At 45.3% G+C, this 26,890-nt stretch overlaps 1 protein-coding gene across 4 annotated transcripts in view; it reads right to left on the bottom strand.

Annotated features, from left to right (window-relative positions):
* Positions 1-26,890, bottom strand: part of LOC113879799 (uterine milk protein) — a 34,440-nt gene that overhangs the window by 5,473 nt on the left and 2,077 nt on the right. The window contains exons 1-3 of one of the 4 annotated variants that reach the window (XM_027521598.1): positions 14,492-14,717; positions 5,454-5,653; positions 1,954-2,614 (exon numbers count right to left, since the gene is read on the bottom strand). In XM_027521598.1, the coding sequence (XP_027377399.1) occupies positions 1,954-2,590 (637 nt within the window). In that variant the 5' untranslated portion in view covers positions 2,591-2,614; positions 5,454-5,653; positions 14,492-14,717. Of the gene's footprint in view, positions 1-1,953; positions 2,615-5,147; positions 5,296-5,453; positions 5,654-14,491; positions 14,718-26,890 lie in introns of those variants that run through there. The other 3 variants (XM_027521602.1, XM_027521599.1, XM_027521603.1) reach the window with 3 other exon arrangements.

Below are 26,890 nucleotides of genomic sequence, written 5' to 3' on the forward strand. Positions count from 1 at the left end.
TGTTAGTCTTGCTTCTGATTCTAGAGGCAGACTCACGGTCCTCTCTGTTCTGTTGCTGCTACTTGCTTTTTCTAGAGAGTGATATGGATAAAGCTTTTGGAAAACTGTTGGAAGCTGGAGGGCTACAGTCCATGAGGTCGCAAAGAGCTGGACATGACTAAACCACCACTGCCAAGGGGGAATCATGCTGGAGAGTTCTCTGGAATATCCAGAGAAGCGATCCCTCCAAGATCATTCATGTTAGGACTTCCCTGGCAGTCCAGTGGTTAAGACTCCCTGCTCCCAATGCAGGGGGCACAAGTTCAATCCCTGGTTGGGGAAATAAGATCCCTTAGGCCACACAGTGCAGTAAAAAAAAAAAAAAAAAAAAAAAAGATCATTTGTGGAGCACTTTTTATGTCCCAGGTACGTAGTTTGGAACTGTGGGCCTAAATATGAATAACAGGTGGTCCCAGTGGCTTCAGCAAGCATCCTACGCTGGGAAGCACTGTTTTGTGAGCAGTTCCCTCACTTATCATGCACAGGACAAACATTATTCATGTCCTGGTAGGAACCCTGTTTAATCAGTAATAGAATATCCATGAATTGACTCATTTAAACCTAAAATTTCTTGAACTCAAAAAATGTTCCAGGTACCATACTACATACTGAGGTTACAGCAATGAATAAAACAGAGACCTGATTTATGTTTTAAAAAAACTGTTCTGGCCTTGTAATGGAGAAAAGGTTGGAGGCAGGCATGAATGGCAACAGCGTAATCAACTTTGGAAAGTCATCTAGGCAAGAGTTAGTGCTGGCCTGGGCTAGAAACCTCTGGGATAGGCTTCTCAGATGGCGAGAAGTCAACACATTCCAGGTCGACTCTGCAGGCAGAACCCATATGACTTGTGTTCTTGGATCTGGAGGTTTTGTCTGGAGCAGCTGGGTAGATTGCACTGTGATTCTCTGAGATGAGGAGACACAGGGTGTTGGGGGTGGTGCCAGGTTGGGGAATTGTGTTTGGGGGTCTTGAAACATCCCCCCAAAGGTCTTAGAATCTGGACCTCAGGGGAGGTGGTCCGGGCCTAATCTAGAGACTAGGGAATAGAGTACAGATGGTGTTTGAAGTTGTGAACCCAGGTGAGGTGAGAGACATTTCTAGAAGTCAGGAGAAGAGAAAACAGCAAAGGAGACAAGAAAGGGATGGGCTCTGGGCTAAGAGGAAGGTGGGAGTCCTTGGGCAGAGAAGACAGAAAGGGAGCCACCTTGAGGATGACGAGGGCACAGCTATTTCTTCACTGTAATGGAAGGGGAGAGTGAGAGGAGAGGCGTGTGTGCCTCAGACAGCACGTGGAGGACATCTTGCCTGACCTGCTTTCTTGTCCCCATTCGGGCAATAGGAGAGGTCACAGCTGAGAGTCAATAGAAGAAGGAGACAGGAGATACTGAGTGGAGGAAGAAGACGTAAATAGACACCAGCGAGGGGTGACTGAGGCCACCTGAAGAAACATTGGTGATGTCAAGATCTGTGACCAGGAATTCACACTGATATTTTAGACACCTGGTGTGTGACCCTGAATTCAACACTGGACGCAGCTGCAGAAAGCATCTCATCTCGCACTAATCCGAGACCATACACGACAAGTGAATTAGCCGATGTTCATGGCTCTGCAAAAAAAGATTTCTTTGTTTTCCCCTTTTTTATCAGCGAGAGTGATCACATTTTATTCCAAAATATCTTAAGCACCACAAACAAGATGACTGAGAGGATTAAGAGAAGAGACGCTGAAAAATGCTAGACAATGCAGTGATATCAAAGTCAATTAAAAAGCTGGATCTACTGGTTGCTGAGAAAATGGGATATACCGACAAAAATTATGGCTTTTTCTTTTTTTCCCCCTGACTTAAACCTGTTAGGAAACGCAAGGGCAAAGATTACCCAAAACAGGAATTCATGCAGTTAATAAGCCTCACCTTTGAAGAAAATGTGGTTAACAAGACACAGGATGGTCTCAGGGTTCAGGTCGGTGATTAAGTTTGTGATTTTCGTATGTGTTTTTTCAGCCACATGGTGGCTGATGGTCTTCTTGGCTTTTTCTATATCTGTAAAGTCAATCATCTGGATGTCCATTCCCTGCAGCTTGCTTATCTGCTGTAGAAGCATCTGGTTGACCATCATTTTTCTGTTGATAAAGAGAATGTGCTGGTGCTTCAGTACCTTCTGCTTCACTAGCTCACGCCCCACGTGGACCAGAGGCTGTAAGTACTTGTGCACATCCAACAGTTTGGGCTCAAGTTTCAGGTCCTCAGGGTGGTGGGTTCTCATTGTAGACTTGATCCCCAGGGAGAGGGTGGCCAGGGTGGTGGTCATGGCCATGGGGGAGAAGATGATATTCTTTCTGGGATCCTCAATTATCAAAGCCTTGAACAATTCTTGGGCAAAATCCTTAGGGTGAGCTTCCATCTTCTGGGAGAGAGCTGAAATTTTCTTTAATAAGACTAGGTTCATGTGCTTTTGAGAGTGTTGTTGCTTTTCACAGAAGATGCTATTAAACAGGCCACAGAGGATGAAGACCAGAGACAGGGCCAGATTCATTCTCCCGTGGGACATTTCTGCGGCAATCCAGAGCTGTTACTGGAAGGAAGAGGCATACAGGTGAATATTCTATGGAACGTGTTCTCAATGCTGTAGGGGCTGAAAAAGGCTCATTTTATCTATATGCAGCTCACCTGGGTGGGGTTGCTATTAGTCCTGGATTGGAGAATGTTAGCTAAGTCCAACGGAGAAGGTAATGGCACCCCACTCCAGTACTCTTGACTGGAAAATCCCATGGGTGGAGAAACCTGGTGGGCTTCAGTCCATGGGGTCGCTAAGAGTCGGACACGACTGAGCAACTTCACTTTCACTTTTCACTTTCATGCATTAGAGAAGGCAATGGCAACCCACTCCAGTGTTCTTGCTGGAGAATCCCAGGGACGGGGGAGCCTGGTGGGCTGCTGTCTATGGGGTCGCACAGAGTTGGATATGACTGAAGTGACTTAGCAGCAGCAGCTAAGTCCAATGAGGAAGGTCTAATGAGGATTTTGGAACCTGACTTAGGACAAATTAAAGTGATTTGGTTAAGAGGGATTTAGTTCTGTCCCTAGCTGACCCTGCAAGTGGATCTTCTCCATCCACACTTTTTTTCTTTTTTTAAATACAGGGTTCATGACTCAATCCTGAAAAGTGTGGAAAGGAAAGAAACAAGAGGAGAGAGAGAGAAAAGATTGCAGATTCAAACACCCATAGAGGTCTGGCCAGAAATACTCACACAGAAAGGCAGCTAGTTCAGTGAAATAGGCACTCTGGGGACTGTGGAAAATGGGCCAGTGTGCCCAGGTTGAAGGGGCTGGCATTACTTAGCTCCAGCTGTGACTAGGATCAGTTCTGGGGCAGTGGTGTCGGGTGTCTTTTTGTTGTTGTTGTTGGTTTGTTTCTGAAGCATCAAAAAATCTGGATTTTAACATGAAAATTCAACCTTTCCCAAAGCAACTTGCTAGCAGCCCAAAGTCCAGATGCAGGCCTGCCACATCTGACCTTAGAGATGCTGGTGTGATTTCTAAAGTGAATCCCGGGTGGTGCTCAGATGACTTGAACAGCAGCTGAACCAAGGGCCTGGCAAAGGTCATCTCAGGAGATCCCGGTCGCCTCACTTAAGCCCTCTCCCTGCCGTCAGCTACTGCTCATCACCCACTGTCAGGGCAAAAACCCCTCTCTGTCCCCGTATGCAGGCTTCCCAGGTGGCGCTAGTGGTAAAGAATCTGCCTGTCATTGCAGGCAACGTAAGAGACACGGGTTTGATCCCTGGGTCAGGAAGATCCACTGGAGTATAAAATGGCACCCTACTTCAGTATTCTTGCCTGGAAAACTCCACAGGCAGAGGAGCCTGGAGGGCTACAGTCTATGGGGCCACAGGGAGCTGGACACAACTGACTGAGCAATCATAAATGAAGGAATGAATGTCCCTATATATGACCCCACAATTGAGACCAGAAGTCAGGCCTTGCACCTGAAGGGAGCACAGATGGCAGGATTTCTGGCTGCACTGATGGGAAGGAAACAGATGAGAACCATGGCCTGATTTTGTGCTCAATTTTACCTCCTTCGGGCAGGGCCTGTCCTCACTTCCTTAGTTCTCTATGGCACCCAGCTCAGCTCCAGGTACAGGATCCACTTCTCTGCATTATCCCTGCCACCCCTGGTGTCCCTTAAATAGCATCTACTATGGACTGAAAGTTCATGCCCCTCGAAATTCCAATGTCAAAAGCCCTAGCTCTGAATGGAACAGTATTTGGAAGGAAGGCCTTTGGCAAGTAATTTGAGTCGGATGAGGTCACGAGTATCCCTTGTGTGTAGGCATGTATTAGTTTCCCGTACAAGAAGAGACACCAGAGTACGGGCTTTCCCCACTCTGTCCCTGCGTGCGCACCACAAAGATGAGGTCCGGTGAGGACACAATGAGAGGACAGCCATCTGCAAGCCAGAACTCGCACCAGAATCCAGCCATGTTGGCACCCTAATCTTGGACTTCCAGCCTCAGAGCTGTGAGAGAATACATTTCTATTGCTTAAGCCACGTGGGTTATGGTATTTTGTTATGCAGCCCAAGTTGCCATGACAGCATCACCCGCCTGTCAATCTTTCCCCCACCAACATTTCTGGACACCCTGAAGCCAGAGTGGGCTCCTCATAGTGTCAACCACTTCTGTTTCGTGGTTCCCCATGAGTTTCAAGGGGATGGAGTCCAAATTCTTCAGGTGGCAGATAAGTCCTGCCACACCCTGGTTCCTGCCAACCCGACTCAGCAATCCAGTCCTAAGCAGTTTACATCAGTCCCGCATTGTCTCCTCCAATTAGCCCCTACCTCTCACTGCCAACCATTGTTCTCCCAGCCTTCCTCCCTTCATCACCTCCTCCATCTACCTCATCTGAGCGGGAGTAGGGTTGGTGAGAAAGGAGGACATTGTGGTTGAGGGAGCCAGTGAGTGGAAGAGAGCTGTGGGGTGGGGAGAACAGTGAATGCAGGAGATTCTAGAAAATATACACATCCTTGTTATCCTGGATCCTTCATCATCTTGCCCAAGGCAGAGGCTACTTGAACCATAGCAAAAGAGCAATAAAACACTTACCCATGTAGAACCTCACTGTCCCCAAGAGAAGAAGGCTGACTTACCCTTCACGGGAGCCTGCTGTTATCTACTGATGTTGCTCTTTGCCTCTGTCAGTGACTTATTTATACTGCCATTGGTGTAGTGAAATGGATAAACCTGGATTAATACTAACTTGGCCAAATAACTGTGTTCAAATACTGTGCAGACAAAACAAGAACTGAATCATTTCAGTTCCAGTGAAGCAGTGAACAAATCAATGGATTGTGGTACTGTTGGAATGACCATTCATTCAATTACTCATGCATTATTTCAACAAACACTTACTTAGCTTCTAGTAAGATTCATGCTCTGGGCTAGGTATAGGGCGGGTAGGGAGGGGCATGATGCTTAAGGCCTGATTTTCACCCTTGAGGAGAACCCCCGGCTTCAAGGATATCTTCGTGTTGAGGAAGAAACAAACATGAAAAAGGACCGTGGGCCACCTTTTGGCTGGTTCATGAAGAGCACACACTGCCACTCAGGAGCTGCGGACGGAAAGAGAAGGGCACAGTTAAGAATCAGGACAACTCAGATAGGTGGAGTAACTGTTCCTGGGAGTCTTAAAAAACAGGCAGGAGTCAGCATATAGTCAAGGAAGCCTGAAGAGGGAATTCTGGATGCTGGGATTGGCTGGGGTTCCCTGGAAGAGTGGTGGTCAAGGCTTTACCTGCAAGGTTTTCCCAAGTCGAGGCAAAATTCAGTTCTGACATGGTGGGGTACAGTGACTGCCAAATGTTCTCTTCAATAGCAACTAAAGAAGCGGGCAAAATTGACCAAAAAACAACCATTTCAGTGCTATAGAAATTCACCACAGGCCCACAACAAAGAAAAAGGGTGATGAAAATAAGGGTTCATTAATGAAAGTACTGAACTCTGTGTAAGGACAGAGGGAGTCTCTGATATGCTTGTCCGGGGTTCTGCTGGTGGATGGTCTATCCAGAGTCCAACTGCTGCTGCCAGAGCAGACTCACCTGACTTGGAACATTGTCCGTTAAAGTGATAATATTGGTGACAAGCAAAGCATGTGTGAGCATGGGTTGGGGGGGCAGTGGTTCTGTTAACCTGCAGCTGTATTTGGATCAATCAATGGATTAATCAGTGGATTAACATGGGACTAAACATGGAGTTCCAAGAGGTGTGACAGCTGTAGGGGGCTTGATGAGCTCCCTGCATGTCCCAAGTTGAAAGGTGCTTCTGCACATGGGCACCAGAGACTGGAGTAGACCCAAGCTACCCACACCTCCCTGGCCCTTGGGGAAGCAAGAGAGAAAGATGGAAAGTAAAATATGGTGGTATGTGAGGTTTGAATGGGCTCATCGGCCTGTACACAGATCCATCATCAGAAAGTAGAACTTTTATTGGCTTGAGGTGTTTGAAAGCAATTTCTTTCAAAATATGGCTGAACAATAAGCAACACAGCTCTGTGATGACCTAGAGGAGTGGGATGGGGTGTGGGAGGGAGGTTCGAGAGGGAGGGGATATATGTATACATATAGCCAATTCACTTTGTTATACAGCAAAAACATATATAACGTTGTAAGGCAACTATTGTCATTCAGTCGCTAAGTCATATTCGACTCTTTGCAAACCCATGGATTGCAGCACACCAGGCTTCCTTGTCCTTCACCATCTCCCAGAGTTTGTCAAACTCATATCCATTGAGTTGATGATGTCATCCAACCGACCATCTCATTCCCTGTTGCCCTCTTCTCCTCCCTCCTTCAATCTTTCGCAGCATCAGGGTTGATTTCCTTTAGGATTGATGGGTTGGATCTCCTTGCTGTCCAAGAGACTCTCGGGAGTCTCCTCCAGCACCACACTTCAAAAGCATCAATTCTTCAGTGTTCAGCCTTCTTTATGGTCCAACTCTTCCATCTATACATGACTACTGGAAGAACCATAGTTTTGACTATACAGACCTTTGTCGTTAATGTCTCCGCTTTTAATATGCTGTCTAGGTTGGTCATAGCTTTTCTTCCAAGGAGCAAGTGTCTTTTAATCTCATAGCTGCAGTCATTGTCCCCAGTGATATTGGAGCCTAAGAAAATAAAACCTGCCACTGTTTCCATTTTTTCCCTGTCTATTTGCCATGCACTGTGGGACTGGATGCCGTTATCTTACTTTTTTGAATGTTGAGTTTTAAGTCAGCTTTTCCACTTTCCTCTTTCACCTTCATTTAAGAGGTTCTTTAGTCCCTCCTTGCTTTCTTCCATTAGAGTGTTATTATCTGCATATCTGAGATTGTTGATCCCAGAAATTTTGATTCCAGCTTGTAATTGATCCAGCCTGGCATTTTGCATGATGTACTCTGCATATAAGTTAAATAGGCAGGGTGACAATACACAGCTTTGATGTAATCCTTTCTCAATTTTGAACCAGTCTGTTGTTCCATGTCCAGTTCTAAATGTTGTTTCTTGACCTGCATACAAGTTTCTCAGGAGGCAGGTAAGGTGGTCTGGTATTCCCTTCTCTTTCAGGATTTTCCACCGTTTGTTGTGATCCACACAATCAAACGCTTTAATGTAGTCAATGAAGCTTAAGAAGATACTTTCTTGGAATTCCCTTGGTTTCGCTGAGAGCCAAAAATGTTGGCAACTTGATCTCTGGTTCCTCTGCCTTTTCTAAATCCAGTTTGTACATCTGGAAGTTCTCAGTTCATGTACTGTTGAAGCATAGCTTGAAGGATTTTGAGTATTGCCTTGCTAGCATGTGAAATGAACCCATGCCACGATGACAGAGTAGAAGGACTCATCTTCTCCTGTGAGAGCACCAAATTTGCAATTAGCTGCTTAACAACCCTCTACAGGAGGATGTTGGAACCCACCAAAAAATGATATCTGACATCCAAGGACCAAGAAGTAACAATGAGATGGTAGGAGGGGCTCAGTCATGTTAAAATCAAACCCTATATTTGCCAGAGACTCTTGGAGGGCACAAACAAAACCTGTGAACACCAGGACCCAGGGGAGAGCAGCAGTGACCCCTACAAGAAACTGAATCAGACCTGCCTGTGAGTGTTTGGAGGTCTCCTGTGGAGGCATAAGTCAGCAGTGGCCTGCCGTGGAGACAGAGGCACTGGCAGCAGCAGTTCTGGGAGGCATGTCATGTTGTCATAAGTCTTCTTGGAGGAGATTGCTATTATCCCTACTATAGAGCCACTGGGCAGGTGACCCATAAACTGAAGAACAATTATACTAAAGAAGGGGTCAGCTTATACCAAAGTAGATGTGCAACATGCTACTGTGGAAGGGCATAGAAATAGCTCCAGAAAGAATGAAGAGGTGGGCCAAATCGGAAATGACACCCAGTTGTGGATGTGTCTGGTGGTGAAAGTAAAGTCTGATGATGTAAAGAACAATATTGCATAGGAACCTGGAATGTTCATAGATCCATGAATCAAGGTTAGATGTGATCAATCAGGAGGTGGCAAGAGTGAACATTGGCATTTTAGGAATCAGTGACCTAAAATGGATGGGAATGGGTGAATTTAATTCAGATGACCATTTTCTCTACTACTGTGGGCAAGAATCCCTTAGAAGAAATGGAGTAACCCTCATAGTCAACAAAAGAGTCTGAAATGCAGTACTTGAGTGCAATCACAAAAATGACAGAATGATCTCGGTTCATTTCCAAGGTAAACCATTCAATATCACAGTAATCAAATTAATTATGCCAAAGAGCTGCCACTAAGAGTGGTAGTTAGTGCAACCACTACTGCCAACGAAGCTGAAGCTGAATGGTTCTATGAAGACCTCCAAGACCTGGTAGAACTAACACCAAAATATGTCCTTTTCATCATAGGGGACTGGAATGCAAAAGTGGGAAGTCAAGAGATACCTGGAGTAACAGGCAAGTTTAGCCTTGTGATACAAAATAAAGCAGAGCAAAGGCTAACACAGTTTTGCCAAGAGAACATACTGGTCAAAGCAAACACCCTCCTCCAACCATGCAAGAGCCAACTCTACACATGGACATCACTAAATGGTCAATACTGAAATCAGATTGATTATATTCTTTGCAGCCAAAGATGGAGAAATTATACAGTCAGCAAAAACAAGACTGGAAGCTGACTGTGGATCAGATCATGAGCTCCTTTTTTCAAAATTCAGAGCTAAATTGAAGTAAGTGGGGAAAACCACTGAAGAGAAGTAGGCCATTGAAGTGAAGTGAAGTGAAGTGAAAGTTGCTAGGTCGTGTCTGACTCTTTGCGACCCCACGGACTATACAGTCCATAGAAGTCTCCAGGCCAGAATACTGGAGTGGGTAGCCTTTCCCTTCTCCAGGAAAGGGAACCCAACCCAAGGACAGAACCCAGGTCTCCCTCATTGCAGACAGATTCTTTACCTGCTGAGCCACAAGGGAAGCCCAAGAATACTGGAGTGGCTAGCTTATCTCTTCTCCAGTGGATCTTCCCGACCCAGGAAGTGAACTGCGGTCTCCTGAATTGCAGGTGGATTCTTTACCAACTGAACTATCAGAGAAGCCCCGTAAGGCCATTGAGGTATGACCTAAATCAAATCCTTTATGATTATACAGTAGAAGTGACAAATAGATTCAAGGGATTAGATCTGATAGAGTGCTTGAAGAACTATGGATGGAGGTTCATAACATCATACAAGAGGCAGTGACCAAAACCATCCCAAAGAAAAAAGCAATTATGTTCCAATAGAAAAACATAATAAATGGGGATAAAAAGCATTACAGACACAAGGTGACCTCTAAGAAGAAGGTTTAAAAATAAAGAAAGATTGAGAAGAAACATCACTAGTCAGTAATTGCAGGAGAACCACACTTCACAGGTCAGTCCAGGCAAATTTCTAAATAAATCAAATTTCCAAACAAACAAAAACAAAAACCCTCAAAAGGGAAAGAGTCAGAATCCAGAGTTATTACTGTATGTTATCTAAAATATCTAGTATTCAACAACAGAAAATGTGTAATAAATGCAAAGAAATAAGAAAGTGTGACCCATATTCAGGAAAAAAAATAAATCAATAGGAATGGTTTCTGAGTGTCCAAAGATGTTAGATTTAGCTGCCAAAAACTGCACAGCAGCTATAACAAATACTTCTAAAGAAATAAAGGAAACCATGTTTAAAGAATGAAAGAAAAATGAAGACAGCAATACAATATGTAGGGAAACTCAATAAAAAGATAGAAATTATTTTTAATAGAAATTCTGGATTTGAAAATAGGCATAATAACTGAAATAAAAATTCATTAAAGGACTCAACAGTAGATTTGAGATGGTGGGAGAAAGAATCTGTGAATTTGCAGCTAGACCAATAGAAATGATCCAATATGAACAGAGAAAGGAAAATTTAAAAACTGAAAAGTAAATGAACAGACCTCTCATTGACCAGTGATACAAGATCAAGCATACTAAGATAAGTGTAATGGGAGTCCCAGAAGAAGGAGAGAGAAAAGAGTAGAAAAAATATTTGAGGAAATACTGATGGAAATCTCCTCCAAGTTGGTGGAAAAACATTAATCTACAAACCCAAGAAGTCCAAAGAGATCCACTGTAATTAAATTGGTGAAAGGCAAAGGGAAAATCATGAAAGCAGCAAGAGGAAAAATAACTTATCACATGCAAAGGAATAATAAAACAATTAATGGCTGACTTCTAGTTAGGAAGAATGGAGGGGGAAATGCAGTTGAATGACATAAAGTGCTGAAGGAAAGAAAAACCTGTCAACAAAGAATTCTGTCCAGTGAAGAAAATGAAAGTGAAATAACATTTATAGATAAATAAATATTCAGAGAATAATTGCTAGAGAAACTTTTTTTACAATAAATACTAGAGCAAGTCCTTCAGTTTGGAAAGAAATGATACCAGATGGTGGCTTCAATCTACAGAAAGAAATAAACAATGGTAAAAAAAAAAAATTGTTCTTGTAGCTCAGTTGGTAAAGAATCTGCCTGCAATGCAGGAGACCTGGGTTCGATTCCTGAGTCAGCAAGATCCCCTAGAGAAAGAAATTGCAACCCACTCCAGTATTCTTGCCTGGAGAATCCCAAGAACAGAGGAGCCTGGTAGGTTCCCAGTCCATGGGATCGCCAAGAGTCAGACACGACTTAGTGACTAAACCACCACCACCACCAAAAATAGTAAATATGTAGGTAAACATAAAAAACTCTAAGTGTATATTCTCATTATTCTTTTCTCTAAATTGCATAAGATTGTATAAAACAATGAATAGAACAATGTGTTGTTGTGTTTCCGACAGAGGATGAGATGGCTGGATGGCATCACTGACTCGATGGACGTGAGTCTGAGTGAACTCCGGGAGTTGGTGATGGACAGGGAGGCCTGGCGTGCTGCGATTCATGGGGTCGCAAAGAGTCGGACACGACTGAGTGACTGAACTGAACTGAACTGATACATACAATAAGATCCCCTTGAGGAGGGCATGGCAACCCACTCCAGTACTCTTGCCTGGAGAATCCCATGGACAGAGGAGCCTGGTGGGCTACAGTCCATAGGTTTGCAAAGAGTCGTACACAGCTCGAGAAACTTTGCATGCATGCAGATACATGCAATATATAAACAGACAATAATAGCATAACCTGGGGGAGGAAACAGCAGCTCACTCCAGGATTTTTGCCTGGAGAATCCTATGGACAGAGGAACCTGGTGGGCTACAGTACATGGGGGCGAAAAGAGTTGGACATGATTGAGCACGTGATGGAATAGCACAGAGGAGGGGAGGAAATGAAACTATATTGGGCTCAAGGTTGTATATTTTACTGAAATTAAGTTAATACTACTTTGAAGCAGATTATGATAAATTAAGATTATATTGCAATCCCTAGAGCCAACAAAAAGAAAAAAAATTCAAAGAGAAATTAAAGTGATTCACTAAAAATTTTTACTTATCCCCAAAGAAGGCAATAAACAAGGAACAGAAAAGCAAAATGGGTATGAAGTTGGCAAAATGTGAGATATAATTCAAATATATCAATAAATACAAATGCATTAAACTTTGCATTTAATTGAAACAGACTGTCAGGCTGAATAAAAACCCAAGACCCACCTATATGCTATCTATAATGGATACAGCTTAGATTCAAAGACACAAATAGGCTAAAATGATGGGAAATCCTGTTAAGGGTAGTATATCGTCTTCTCAACAAAATAGGTCTAACAATAAATTGAGAAGAGAAATTATAAGAACTGTGTTGTCTGAGTGGGCTTCTCAGGTGGCTCAGTGCTAAAGAATCCTCCTATCAGGCAGAAGACACTGGTTCAGTGTCTGGGCCGGGAAGATCCCTTGGAGAAGGAAATGGCAACCCACTCCAGTATTGTTGCTTTGGAAATTCCATGGACAGAGGAGCCTGGTGGGCTATGGTTTATGGAGTCACAAAAGAGTCAGACACAACTTAATGATCAAACAACAACAACTTGTTGTCTCACTATGACACATTTATAACAGAAAGAAATCTAAAAAAAACCCATAAATATTTGGAAAATAAACAAAGCACTTCTACATAATTCATAGTTCAAAGAAGATATCATGGGGAAAGTAAAAATATTTTAAACTAAATGAAACAAAAATATCAGCATATCATAATTTATGGGATGCTGCTAAAGCAGCTGAGAGAGGGAAATTTATAACTTTAAATACCTATATCAGAAAAGAAAGTGACAAGATAATTAAATGGGGAGCGTGCTCAGTAGCTAAGTCATGTCTGACTCTTTGTGACCCCATGGACTATGGAATTTTCCAGACCAGAATACTAGAGTGAGTAACCTTTCCCTTCTCCAGGGCATTTTCCCAACCAGGGATTGAACCCAGGTCTCCTGCATTGCAGGCAGATTCTTTACCAGCTGAGCCACAAGGGAAGCCCAAGAATACTGGAGTGGGTAGTCGATCCCTTCTCCAGGGGATCTTCCCAACCCAGGAATTGAACCGGGGTCTTCTGCATTGCAGATGGATTCTTTACTAACTGAGTAATGAGGGAAACCCATTCATATGCAAAGGTAAAACAAACAAACAAAGAAAACCCCTATATCCTTACTTCTCAGTTCAGTTCAGTTCAGTTCAGTCGCTCAGTCGTGTCCGACCCTTTGCGACGCTATGAATCGCAGCACGCCAGGCCTCCCGGTTCATCACCAACTCCCGGAGTTTACCCAAACTCATGTCCACCGAGTCGGTGATGCCATCCAGCCATCTCATCCTCTGTCATCCCTTTCTCCTCCTGCCCCCAATCCCTCCCAGCATCAGGGTCTTTTCCAATGAGTCAACTCTTCGCATGAGGTGGCCAAAGTATTGGAGTTTCAGCTGGTTGGATCTCCTTGCAGTCCAAGGGACTCTCTAGAGTCTTCTCCAACACCACAGTTCAAAAGCATCAATTCTTTGGCACTCAGCTTTCTTCACAGTCCAACTCTTGCATCCATCCATGACCACTGGAAAAACCATAGCCTTGACTAGACGGACCTTTGTTAGCAAAGTAATATCTCTGCTTTTTAATATGCTATCTAGGTTGGTCATAACTTTCCTTCCAAGGAGTAAGTGTCTTTTAATTTCATGGCTGCAATCACCATCTGCAGTGATTTTAGAGCCCCCCAAAATAAAGTCTGACACTGTTTCCACTGTTTCCCCATCTACTTCCCATGAAGTGATGGGACCAGTCAGCATATACCAAATTCAACTCAAATGGGCCATCGTTTTATGTTTGTGTTAAAATCATAATGTTTTTGTAAGAAAACAGAGGAAATTATTTTTGTGACCTTGATTTAAGCAAAGTTTTCTTAGATCTAACACCAAAAGCATGAATCAGACAAGAATAAAAAAAATTTGATAAATTTCATTAAAATGTTGGTGTTTTGGACATAATGAAAATGAAACATCCAGGCACAGACTTGGGGGAAATTTTTGCAAAATGTAAATGTACTTGGGGACTTTCATCCTAAATATGTCCATAACTCTTATAACTCAATATACACTACTGAGACTGTGTTTAAAATAGACAGTTAATGAGAACCTACTTTATAGCACAGGGAACTCTACTCAGTGCCCTGCAGTGACCTAAGTGGGAAGGAAATTTTAAAAAATGAGGGGACATATGTAAACGTATAGCTGATTCACTTTGCTGTGCAGTAGAAAGTAACAGAACATTGTAAAGCAACTATACCCCAATAAAAATTCATAACAAATAATAATAAAGAGAAAAGCTATCTAATTTAAAAATGGGCAAAAGACTCTATAGACATTTTACCAAAGAAGACATGTGAATAGCCAGTAAGAACATGAAAATGTGCTCAGCATCATTAGTCATTAAGGAAATGCAAAAGAGGCCAGACTCAAAAAACTACGTACCATATCGTTAATGTAATAAGTCCAGGAAAGGCAAGGTTTTAGGAAGAGCGGATTACGGGTGACCTGGAGCTGAGAATGAAACAGCAGGATCTTATGATTCTTGCCTCCCCAACCCCCTCGCCCCAAGTCCTCTGCCTGCCTTTTGTTTGGGGAAAATGTGCGTGGCAGAATGAGTTTAATCAAAGAAATGAGGAAAGCAGAAACAAAGGAAAACAGCCAAAGGAGACCAAATAATAATAATGTAGTCATTAAGCACAGTCAAGGACCTTTAGTTCCTTCTCAAGGACTAAACACAATATTCTGAGCCGTATCCTGTGAGCTGTCTTACAGATACTAAAGCACCAGGTGGAAGACGTTAACTACATGATGACCAGGCTGTAGCCATGACATAAGCTGCTACCGTTCCGAGAACTGGCCTCAACGAAATAGGAACAAACAGAGCCTGGAACTGATGATTAACTGTACCTAAAACACCCAGGATGACGCTGGTCAGACCACTGATGACCGATGTCAAGATGACTGCCAGAGATGACGGTGCTGTTTCTGCTGTAGCTGCCCCCATCCCCACCCCTCACCCCCCGGGGTATAAAATCTCTTGCCCCATGGTTACCTAAAGGTGGGGAATCAGCCTTTGAACAGACATCTGCCACCGTCCACACTCCATCCCCCGCCTCCCAGTTGCTGGCATCTGAAATAAAGCAAACTTTCCTTTCCACCAATTTGGCCTGTTTATTGACTTTTGAGCAGCCAGCAGCCGGACCCACCGCACACACTCTTTTGGGAACAAGAACACCTACTAGAACGGGCTAAAATGGGCTTGAGGACATTTCTGGTAACTGAAAAAAAGTTCTATATAACTGGATAGAGATGATGCTGCAGAATGTTACGAACGAACAAAAAAAAAATAATTGAATTAGACATGTAGAACGGATGAGTTTTTCATATGCAAATTATGGGCTCAGTAAAGCTATTGTTGTAAAAAGAAAGATGAGCAGTGGCCGTAGGCTACCTAGGAAATATGATGAGCTGGGGTTCCAGGGACCTGAAGGTGAATACCAGAGTCCTGACTGTGGGCGTCTGTGGGGCCCCTGGAGCGAGTTACTCATCTTTCTGAGTCTTAGCTCCCTCCTTTGCAGTAGAGAAATAGTATTCATTTTGCGGCTTGTTCTGAGAGGTTGTCCCTGCAGCAGGAAATGGCAACCCACTCCAGTATTTCTTGCCTGGCGAATCCCATGGGCAGAAGAGCCTGGCAGGCTACAGTTCATGGGACATGACTAACTGAGCATGCTGAGAGCTTGATGATTTAATGTATGTACCTGGTAGGTACCCAATATATGACACTCTCCTGGCTTACATCTGACGTTCTACGGGGTTCAGAGTCCCCTGGGAGCCAGCTGCTTTTTCCCACTGTCTGGAACCCTGTCTCCACTCCTCCTCCTTCTCAGGCTAATTCAGCTCCTTCTTCAGGACTCAGTTCAAATCTCTCCTTGAGAAGGCCTTTCCTGACAGCCACCCTCTCTCCTTCCACCTGGGTGGGGCTAGGCTCTGTGAGCTCCTACAATGCCCCATGCTCACCTCTCACGACTGTGTCTCACTAAATACTTGGGTTCATTTCCTCCCCGTCTGAAATCTTGGAATCATCTGCATGTAATTCGTGATCCTCTCCTTTGTGCTGGCACACAGCAGGTGTACAGATACTCAGTAAATGAAAAAAATGAGCACATTAGATTCCCTTGAGGGACCCTGTCTTTACAGAGAAGCCCCCACTTCCTCCCAAGGGCCATGCCTCTGCCCGTTTGTGGTGGGTCCCTTGGGGGCACTTCTTTTTTTGATTGGGGAGCAGAGGTTGAGCTAGAGAAAGGAAGGGCTGCAGTATCCAGCCCTCCCTCTGTCCAGACCCCTGTGAACATTGAATAGCAACAGTGGCCGCCTCTATGCCGAATGACGCTGAGTATCACACCTGATCTTCCGTGTTTCATTCAACCCTCACAACAGTCTCACCGAGGCAGGTAGCATTCTCACTGTTCCTGTTTTAGAGCTATGGACCCAGGCTCAGAGAGGTTCAGTAACCCACCCAGAGTCACACAGCTAGTGGGGGACAGAGCTGGGATTCACGCCGGTGTCCACCTGACACCTGAGCCACGCTCCTAACTCAGAGTCCCTTGGCCAGTCATCTCCTCTTTATGGTAATAGATCCTGGACTATTATGTGTCGAAAACTCTTGGAGAAAAGGGCTTTTAAAAATTCTTTAACTACTTCCTCTCGTCTTCAGTAATGATAATATTTTTTTGAAGATTTTTTTTTGATGTGGACTGTTTTTTAAAAGTCTTTACTGAGTTTGTAACAATATTGCTTCTGTTTTATGTTTTGTTTTTTTGGCTTGAGGCATGTCCCGACCAGGGATGGAACCTGCACCTTCTGCAATGGATGGTGAAGTCTTAACCACTGGAGGACCAGGGAAATCCCTGAAATGACATTGTTACAGAGAGCAGCAACATCAGCCTCCTTTCTTAAGTAACTTTTGTTCTTTGGTACAGATACATTTTAATTTTCGGCTTCAATCGATATAAATAAGTTCTATGCGTGTGTGCTAAGTCTCTTCAGTCATGTCCAACTCTGTGCAATCCTATGGACTGTAGCCCACCAGGCTCCTCTGTCCATGGGATTCTCCAGGCAAGAATCCTGGAATGGGTTGCCATGCCCTCCTTCAGGGAACGTTCCTGACCCAGGGATGGAAGCCGCATCTCTTACATCTCCTGCATTGCACACAGATTCTTTCCCATTAGTGCCACGTGGTAAGCCCGAATAAGTTCTGTAGCATTTCATTTTAAACTGGGGCTTCTGAACACACTTCCTGCGAATCTGCTGAGCTGGGGAAGGTAGAGGGTGTATTAGTACCAGAAATCAGCCCCACATTGCAGAATGCAAAGGGTCCCCTGGGTTGTGGATGGTCCTGAGCTGGAGTGGGTTGGAGGATGCTGGGCAGACAGTGAGGGATATTGTGGAGGACAACATTCTGCATAAACAGGTGTCTTTTCTTCTCAACTCCCAGCTTGGAAAGGAGCTAGAAAGAAACATCTTTGTTGTTTTAAAATGTTCCTGGTATGGAAACAGTCAGAACAATGACATTAATGGGTAGACTTCACGCAGTGCCAACAGTTGGCAAGGTATTGTCCCGAGGACTGTCTATGTTGATTCATATGACCGCCCAGTGATGCAGGAGCCCTGGGTGTCCGACCGTGACTGGGAGCTGGAACTGGGGATCTTTTGAAATCCTCTTTCCCGACTTTCGTCATCCCTGTGCTGTGTTATTCGTCCAGCACAGGGGTGGGGGTGGGTGGGGACACAGGTGCCACACCCCCAGTCCCAGCTCCTGCCTGCCTTGGCACACGGGTGGCCGTCATCCCCCAGGAAAGGCAGAGATGCCACTTGGGTGACTGCCCTGCCCTGGGGGCTTTCTCAGTGCTTGTGCCCAGGAGGATATTTTTGAGTCACATCACTAGCTCCAATTTCTTGTCCTGAAATCTTGTGAAAGGCTGTATTGAGCCATCACTTACAGTATCTCCCCCTCTCAGGATTATAAGCCTCATGAGGCAGGATTAGTTCCTTGTTGTAGGCCCAGTCTCAGCACTCTGCCTGGCCCATAGCATGCGCCCAGTTCATCTCAGTGGCTGCACGTGGACTCACTGGGCAGGGCACTGGGCAGGTGGAGAAGTAACACCCACCTAGAGAAGCCAGATGTTCCGAAGTTTTGAGTGGTCAAGTGTTTATGATGCCTTTTAAAACACTCAGCACAGACATGAGGGAGGTGGCAATTTTTTTTTTTTTGTACATCCTGCTACTTCTGCTAAGTCACTTCAGTCATGTCCGACTCTGTGCGACCCCACAGATGGCAGCCACCAGGCTCCCCCATCCCTGGGATTCTCCAGGCAAGAACACTGGAGTGGGTTGCCATTTCCTTCTCCAGTGCGTGAAAGTGAAAAGTGAAAGTGAAGTGGTTCAGTCGTGTCCGACTCCTTGGGACCCCATGGACTGTAGCCTACCGGACTCCTCTGTCCATGGGATTTCCTAGGCAAAAGTACTGGAGTGGGTTGCCATTGCCTTCTCCTAAGACTATCATTAGGTATATCTAAAACCCAGAAGTTAACAAAGAGGCCTTTTTCACCTAGAACTGAGTGGGATTTTCAACTTTCCTGATGAAGACCAAGGTCTTTGTGGCTTTGATTACAGCCAGCAGTATGAAGGGTCTGTTAAAGGAGATGGTAGGATAAAGGGGGCCATCCTTTGACTGGACTATGAGCTTGGTATCATTGGCTTCTGTGGCCTGTATCCCCTCCTCGCTGATGTCCAGCACAGCCTTGTGGGCCACCTGCCAAGGGAAATATAAACATCAGCAATTGCCATGCAGACACCTTTATTTACTGAGTTTTGGTGTTTTGTCTGGGAATGGGGATACCCCCTCAAGAGGCTCCAAGGTGATACGTGGCACTGGGTTTCCTCAACTAATTGCAGCTGTGGTGGTTACTGGTCAGTCGGCTCTGAAGTACAGAGTTAAATGCTTACAAATACAGACTGGAAAGACCTGGTTTTGAGCAATTGCAATTGCTACCATTGTTGTATAGAAAACCTAGGTTAGGTATTTCTAAGTAGTACCTCCTGGTTTGGTCAGATAGGGAAAAAATTCATGTCCTCCTCAACTGCAGGGGCCTGGAGGACTCTCGACAATTACAACCTTTGTTTTTCTTTTTTCAGCTATGTATAAAATTTTAATTTTAATCCTTGTTTTTGGTATGTGCAGAGAAGCATGTCACGGGAAAAGTCCATGATGGCCTTCATGTTCCAGTGAGATCTCTCTGCACTCCTTTCCTGAGCACCAGTGATGAAGAGCCTCTTCTCTGGTCCAGGACCACTTCTGATCATTATACTCTGTTATCGAAATAAAATTTCAGGTTAGGGGTCAGAGACCCATGTGGACAGGGGCTGGGCAGGTAACTCCCGTGAGATGAGGAGGTGTCTCGTAAGGGCAGAGGGCACAGGGGGAACCTGGGGGGCTCCCTCGGGCTGACTGTTTGGGCTCACTGAATTTGGCTTGGTGGCTTCTTGCAGGAGAATCAGAATCTAACATTTTAGATCCAGTATCTTACGGAAGTCAGCTGTTTCCCTCCCTCCCTCTTCCTTCCTTCCTTTCTTTCCTCCCTCTCTCCTCCCTTCTTTCTTTCATCCTCTCTACCTTCCTTCTTTTCTTTCAGTTGCAGAGCAAACACCACGCCTCTACAGGGTACCCCTGGCCTATGAGCGTCACATGATGACTTGTGAGCACCTAGGCTTTAGGAAGACGAGGTCAAATGTGGGGCAGAAGAATGGTGCCAGGCAGCTGCTCGTCTGCGCAGCTTCCTGACAAGCAAAGACTTGACTCTCGGAGCCCTGTAGTTGGACCTTAGGAACACTTACTTGAAGAAGGATAAAGGATGCCGGGGTATCAGTGGTGTGTATGCTCAGTCTTTCAGTCGTATCGACCCTTTGCGACCCTTGGGGCTATAGTCCACCAGGCTCCTCAGTCCCTGCAATTCTCCAGGCAAGAGTACTGGAGTGGGTTGCCATGCCTTCCACCAGGGGATCTTTCTGACCCAGGGATCGAACCTGCGTCTCCTGCATCTCCTGCACTGCAGGTGGATTCTTTACCACTGAGCCACTGAGGAAGCCCCTATCAGTGGTATAACAGCCATAAAGCCACAGGCCTGGTAGCTATGAGATCCAGTCTTACTTCTGTTGTAGAGAAGTCATTTTGCCTCTTGGGGCTTCTATTTCCTAATCAATGAGATGATTAGGCCTCCACAAGCCAGGCCTTTCGGACTCACACTTACATACAATATGCTTCTCAACCAACTCACTTTGTAAACTTGCAGGGTGCCTGTCTTTGTGATTCCAGAAAAATCAGCATTTTTGTCAAAGGCATCCTGGATGCTCATCTTTGGGAGGATGGTTTCCAGGTCATAAGAGGCAGAAAAGGAAAATTTTGGAATGAACACTTCTAACCACCTGTGGAAAAGAAGAAATGACCAGGTGTGGTGGTAGCCCGAGGTAGCCATTCTAGGTGGATCTCAGAAGACTCTGCTCTTCCTCCAGGCACTGGCTGCTGCTAGAGAAGTCAACACATCCCGGAAAACAACCTAGGTTGCTCTGGAAGTAAACCTCATGGATGAGCAAGTCCAGCTTTGAAGATCAGTTCAGTTCAGTTGCGCAGTTGTGTTCAACTCTTTGCGACCCCATGGACTGCAGCACACCAGGCTTCCCTGTCTATCACCAACTCCTGGACCTTGCTCAAACTCATGTCCATTGAGTTGATGTCGTGTTCAACTCTTTTCGACCTCATGGACTGCAGCACACCGGGCCTCCCTGTCCATCACCAACTCCTGGAGCTTGCTCAAACTCATGTCCATCGAGTTGCTGATGCCAACCAACCATCTCATCCTCTGTTATCCCCTTCTCCTGCCTTCAATTTTTCCCAGGATCAGGGTTTTTCTAAGGAGTCAGCTCTTCCCATTAGGTGGCGAGAATATTGGAGCTTCAGCTTCAGCATCAGTCCTTCCAATGAATATTCAGAGTTGATTTCCTTTAGAATTGACTGCCTTGATCTCCTTGCTGTCCAAGGGACTCTCAAGAGTCTTCTCCAACACCACAGTTCAAAAGCATCAATTTTTCGGCGCTCAGCTTTCTTTACGGTCCGACTCTCACATCCATGCATCTGGAGGTGGTGTAACACCCTGGTCACACATCTAGTGTGTGTTCTGCCTGGGATTCCAAGTCAGGTCTTAGATCCCATGATCCCAAATTCAAATCCCAGATCCCACATTCTGCTTTTTCTGCTTCATGCATGCTATGCATGCTAAGTCACTTCAGTCGTGTCTGACTCTGTGCGACCCCATAGACGGCAGCCCACCAGGCTCCCCCGTCCCTGGGGTTCTCCAGGCAAGAACACTGGAGTGGGTTGCCATTTCCTTCTGCTTCATAGTGTTACTTAAAAAAAAAAAAAACTTTTTAAGTTAGGGTATGCATACACACTAAGTCACTACAGTTATGTCTGACTCTTTGCAACCCTAAGGACTGTAGCCCACCAGGCTCCTCTGTCCATGGAATTCTCCAGGCAAGAATACTGGAGAGGGTTGCTGTGCCTTCCTCCAAGGTGATCTTCCCAACCCATGGATCAGACCCACATCTCTTGTCTCCTGCATTGGCAGGCGGGTTCTTCAGCACTAGAGCCACCTGGGAAGCCCAAATTGGGGTTCAGCCATTTATAATGTTTTGGTAGTTTCAGGTGAACAGTGAAGGGACCCAGCCATTCATATACGTATATCCATTCTCCCCCAGACTTCCCTCCCACCAGGCAGCCACATACGTTGAGCAGGGTTCCCAGTGCTATACTGTAGGTCCTTGTTGGTTATCCATTTTAAATATAGCAGTGTGCATGTCCCTAAGGGCTTCCCTGGTGGCTCAGTGGTAAAGAATTCACCTGCAATGCAGCAGACCCAGGATGGATCCCTGGGTTGGGAAAATCCTCTGGAGAAGGGAATGGCAACCTACTCCAGTATTGTTGCCTGGAGAATCCCATGGACAGAGGAGCCTGATGGGCTACAGTCCACAGGGTTGCAAAGAGTTGGACACAAATGAGTGTTAAATGTACAGCATGTCCCTGCCTAACTCCCTAGCCATTTGTTGTTCAGTCGCTCAATCATGACTCTTTGCAACCTCATGGACTGCAGCATGCCAGGCTTCCCTGTCCTTCACCATCTCCCGGAGTTTTTCTCCAACTCATGTCCATTGAGTCTGTGACGACGTCCAGTCATTTCTTCCTCTTTCATCCCCTTCTCCTCCTGCCTTCAATCTTTCCCTAAATCAGAGTCTTTCCCCTAACCATAGGGCTACTTTTTTTTGTTTTGTTTCACATATGATATTTTACATGTTTCAGTGTCATTCTCCCATATCATAGAGGCTACTTTTTAAAGAAGTGAGAAAGAGAAATCAGACTTCAAAGTCCCAACCTCAACAGCCAGAAATGCTCTTACCCCTTAGAGATTCCTCCAAATACCCTTCATCCCTTTTGTGTAGATCTGATAATTTTCTCACCATGGCTGCCTGCCCCTCCCTAGCAAGAGGTGTTTGCTGGTGTGTAGATGCCCTTCAAAAAGTGAAAACTCAGAGTAGAAGCCTACCTACAACTTTGGTTGTCCAGATGCCTCCTCCCTGACAGGTGTCCTCCTTTGGCATAAGGAGGATTTTAGACTCAGTGACCCGACTGCCACTGGAAACTCCAGCAGTTTTGGAGTAAGTAAGTCAGGGTTGAGATTAAAAAAATATGTATTTATTTATTTGGCTGCATCGTCAGGTCTTAGCTGTGACACGTGTGATCTTTGTTGTTTCATCTGGGAAGGCTCGTTGTGGTGCGTGGGCTCAGGGGTTGCGGCACTCGGGCTTAGTTGCTCCACAATATGTGGGATCTTAGTTCCCCAACCAGGGATCAAACCCGTGTTCCCTGCATCGCAGGGTGGATTCTTAACCACTGGACCACCATCAAGGAAGTCCCAGGTTGTGGTTGTATCAACTCTGAGTCCATGATGGGCAATTTTTTAACCTCTCTGGATTTCAGTTTTCTTATTCTGCTCTGTGACATTGAGATAATAATACAGCCCTGTAGAGCTGTTCAGAGGATTGAGGGCAATAAGGCTTGTCTATGTCAGGCCAGTCCTAACATGATAGCCGCATTCCCAACAGCTTCTTTGCTGAAACTAAATTTATGTAAGTTGGACATTTTATCATACCAAATATAACTAAAGTTTGAGAAATCTTTTTGATGAATGAATAAGTACTTTCAGTTCAGTTCAGTCACTCAGTCTTGTCCGACTCTTTGCGACCCCATGAACCGCAGCACGCCAGGCTTCCCTGTCCATTACCAACTCCAGGAGTCCACCCAAACCCATGTCCATCGAGTCGGTGATGCCATCCCACCATCTCATCCTCTGTCGTCCCCTTCTCCTCCTGCCCTCAATCTTTCCCAGCATCAGGGTCTTTTCCAACGCTACTCCCTCTTCTCCTCCGCGTCCTCATGTGTCGGCAAGCCTTTCAGCGCCTGTACTTGGTTGTGATGCCCTCCTCACTTTAATATCTCTGTTTTACCCAGCTCATCTCATCACACCCACGGGTTCGCTACTAAGATTCAAATCACTCATTACTTTCAATCTCCATCTCATCTGAACTTCCTGTATCTAACCACCTACTTGATATCTCCTTCTGATGTCACAAGTGAACCTTAAGCTCAACGTGACCCAAATGGAACTGACACTCTTTTCCAAACACACTCTCCCAAGGAAAGTTACAACTGAAACTTCCTTTCAACATCTCCATCTATGCCACCACCACTCAACTAGCTATTCAAATGTAGGATTTGTCCTTGAATCTCCTTCTTCCTCTTTCTCCTTATCAACGCATCACTTACCAGTTTAAATGTACCCATTCTGAAGGGTGAAACTGACCAGAAATGAGCAAAAGAGGTTTTTTTTTTTTTTAGGGTCTTAATTAGGGCGATCATTCCACAGTTTTGAAGGTAATTTTCACTGTCAAAATCAGTGTTACACACTATAGAGGAAGACAACAAAATCTGGATAAAATATTGCAATGCCACAGTGTCCAGCATCCAACCAAAACTGCTAAATATTCTAAGAAATGGGAAAATGTTATCTATGTCCAGAAGAAAAAAAATTAGCCAATAGAAACAGATGCAAACGTGACTGAAATTACGGAATTAACAGACAGCAACTTTAAAACAGCTGTTTGTGTGTGTTAGTCATTCAGGGGTGTCTGACTCTTTGTGACCCATGGACTATAGCCTGCCAGGCTCCTCTCTCCATGGGATTCTCCAAGCAAGAATACTGGAGTGGGTAACCATTCCTTTCCCCAAGGGATCTTCCCAACCTAGGGATAGAACCCAGGTCTCCTACATTGCAGGCAGAATCTTTACCTTCTGAGCTACTGGGGAAGCTTTTACAATAAAGCATGATATAAATCAAATGTATAAAAAGAATCACATTGGCCTTTCAGAGATGAAAAATTCAGTATCCAAAATGAAAAATTGGCTGGCTAGCCTTATGAGAAAATTTAAATTATACAAGAGATCAACAACCTTGAAAATAGAGCAGTAAGAGAAACCCAAACTGATGAGAGCAAACTGGTGGAAAAAAACAGGAGTCTCAGGGACCCATGGGAAAAAATGAAGTGGCCTAATATCCTTGTAATTATAATCTAGGCAAAAACTGGGTGTGGGAAGACAGGAAAAGCTTTGAAGAAATAATTGCCAGAAATACTGTGTAATTTGCCCTGTATACACTATACCTAAGTAAAAAAGACTAAATGCAATAAAATGAAATGAAGGCAGCCCTGCCAGTTTTTCCCTTATGCTGTATGATCATGCATGACTGTCCATCTGTCTAGATTGCCCTGGACATTCTCCCCACCTGACAAACTCCTTTTCAAACTTCCAGCTCCAGTTCCAGATCACCCGGTCACCAAGTATTCCTGAATCCCACAGAATGTTTGACCCTCCTTTTACAAACCCCTGCGACAAGCCATAGTGATCTACCTTCCTATGTGTCTGCCTCCCTGGTTAGAGTGTGGACCTTTTGTGGCTTCCTCTGGGGCAGGAAATATGATCAGGGAGTAATGGGGAGAAGACTAAAGGGGAATATAAAGATGATGGAGGCTGTGGATGGGAAAATGGGAGCCCCGAGGGCCAGGTTCTGCTGACTCACCCATACCCAGGGACTTCTGAACCATAAAGAAAGCTGAGTACTGAAGAATCAGTGCTTTTGAACTGTGGTGCTGGAGAAGACTCTTGAGAGTCCCTTGGACAGCAAGATCAAACCAGTCAATCCTAAAGGAAATCAACCCCAAATACTCATTGGAAGGACTGATGCTGAAGCTGAAGCTCCAATCCTTTGGCCACCTGATGTGAGAAGGGCCAGCTCATTGGAGAAGACCTGATGCTGGGAAAGACTGAGGGCAGGAGGAGAAGGGGATGACAGAGGATGAGATGGTTGGATGGCATCACCGACTCACTGGACATGAGTTTGAGCAAACTCTGGGAGATGGTGAAGGACAGGGAAGCCTGGCACGCTGCAGTCCATGGGGTCCCAAAGAGCCGTACAGGACTTGGTGACTGAACAAGAAGAGCTCTGGGTCTTTGTTGCTGTGCAGGGGCTTTCTCTAGTTGCAGTGAGCAGGGGCCGCCTTCTGGAGGCAGTGTGCGGGCTTCCCACTGTGGCGGCTTCCCTGACTGTACAGTGTGGGCTCCAGGGTGTGGGGGCTTCAGTAAGAGCAGCTTGTGGGCTCTACAGCTCGGGCTCAATAGTTGTGTCACATGGGCTTTGTTGCCCCGCAGCATGTGGGATCTTCCTGGATCTTGGATGGAACCCATGTCCTCTGCATTGGCAGGCAGATGCTTAACCACTGGACCCCCAGAGAAGTCCTATTTAATGTATTCTTGCTCTTAACTGTAGAGCAGAGTGGGTGCCTCAAGGCTGACCCTGCAGCACCATCTTAACCAGAAGTGACGCTTCAGAGCTTCCCAACAAGGACCCAACGTCACCAACTGTGGACCTGTGCACCTGCCTCGAGGGGAAGGGCTCCCCAGAGCTCCCGGCAACCTCTTTTGCTACAACACTGCTCATTTCTTAGCTTGCCTTGGATGGTCGCCTGACTTTCAGGAATCTGAGCCAAGCTGAGGGTGGAGATGGGGAAGGGAGGCAGGTCTAGATGGATGCCCAAGCCCCGAGGAGCTTTTTTTTCTGTTTGTTTCTAGTTGGTTTTTCCTAGTCCAGGAATCTGTGAATCATCTGTTCACAGCATGCCAAGAAAAACAACAGCCAAAATGTGACTCGTGCTGGAAGGGCAAGCAGCTTTCATGGGAGCGCACACAGTACAATGCCCTACAGACCTGGTGCCTTTAACGGGCGTCTCAGATATGGATGGGTGCCCCCCAGGTGCAAAGTAGATTCACATGCATTTCATCACCTAATCCCCCTCAAATGCCCCGTGAGATGGATATGATGATTCTCCAGGCAAGAATATACTGGAGTGAATTACCATTCCCTTCTCCAGATCTCCACTTCACAGAGAGGAAAAACTAAGGGTCGGGCCCAATTAAGTGCCTTGCCTAATGTCACAAACCAAATGCAAGGCAGAGCTTTGAACATGAACTTCAGCCTGTCTGACACCAGGGCCTCCTGCCCCAATCTCCAGCCCCTTGAAGCCCCTGCCAAAGTCCTTAAAGTAAAAGGTCATTAATTTGCAACACAATACCTTGGGTTTTAGCCTGGAACAGATGAAGAAACATTAGTGAAAAAAGCTGTT

This window comes from Bos indicus x Bos taurus, chromosome 21, assembly GCF_003369695.1.
Source record: "Bos indicus x Bos taurus breed Angus x Brahman F1 hybrid chromosome 21, Bos_hybrid_MaternalHap_v2.0, whole genome shotgun sequence".
Lineage (NCBI taxonomy): Eukaryota > Metazoa > Chordata > Mammalia > Artiodactyla > Bovidae > Bos > Bos indicus x Bos taurus.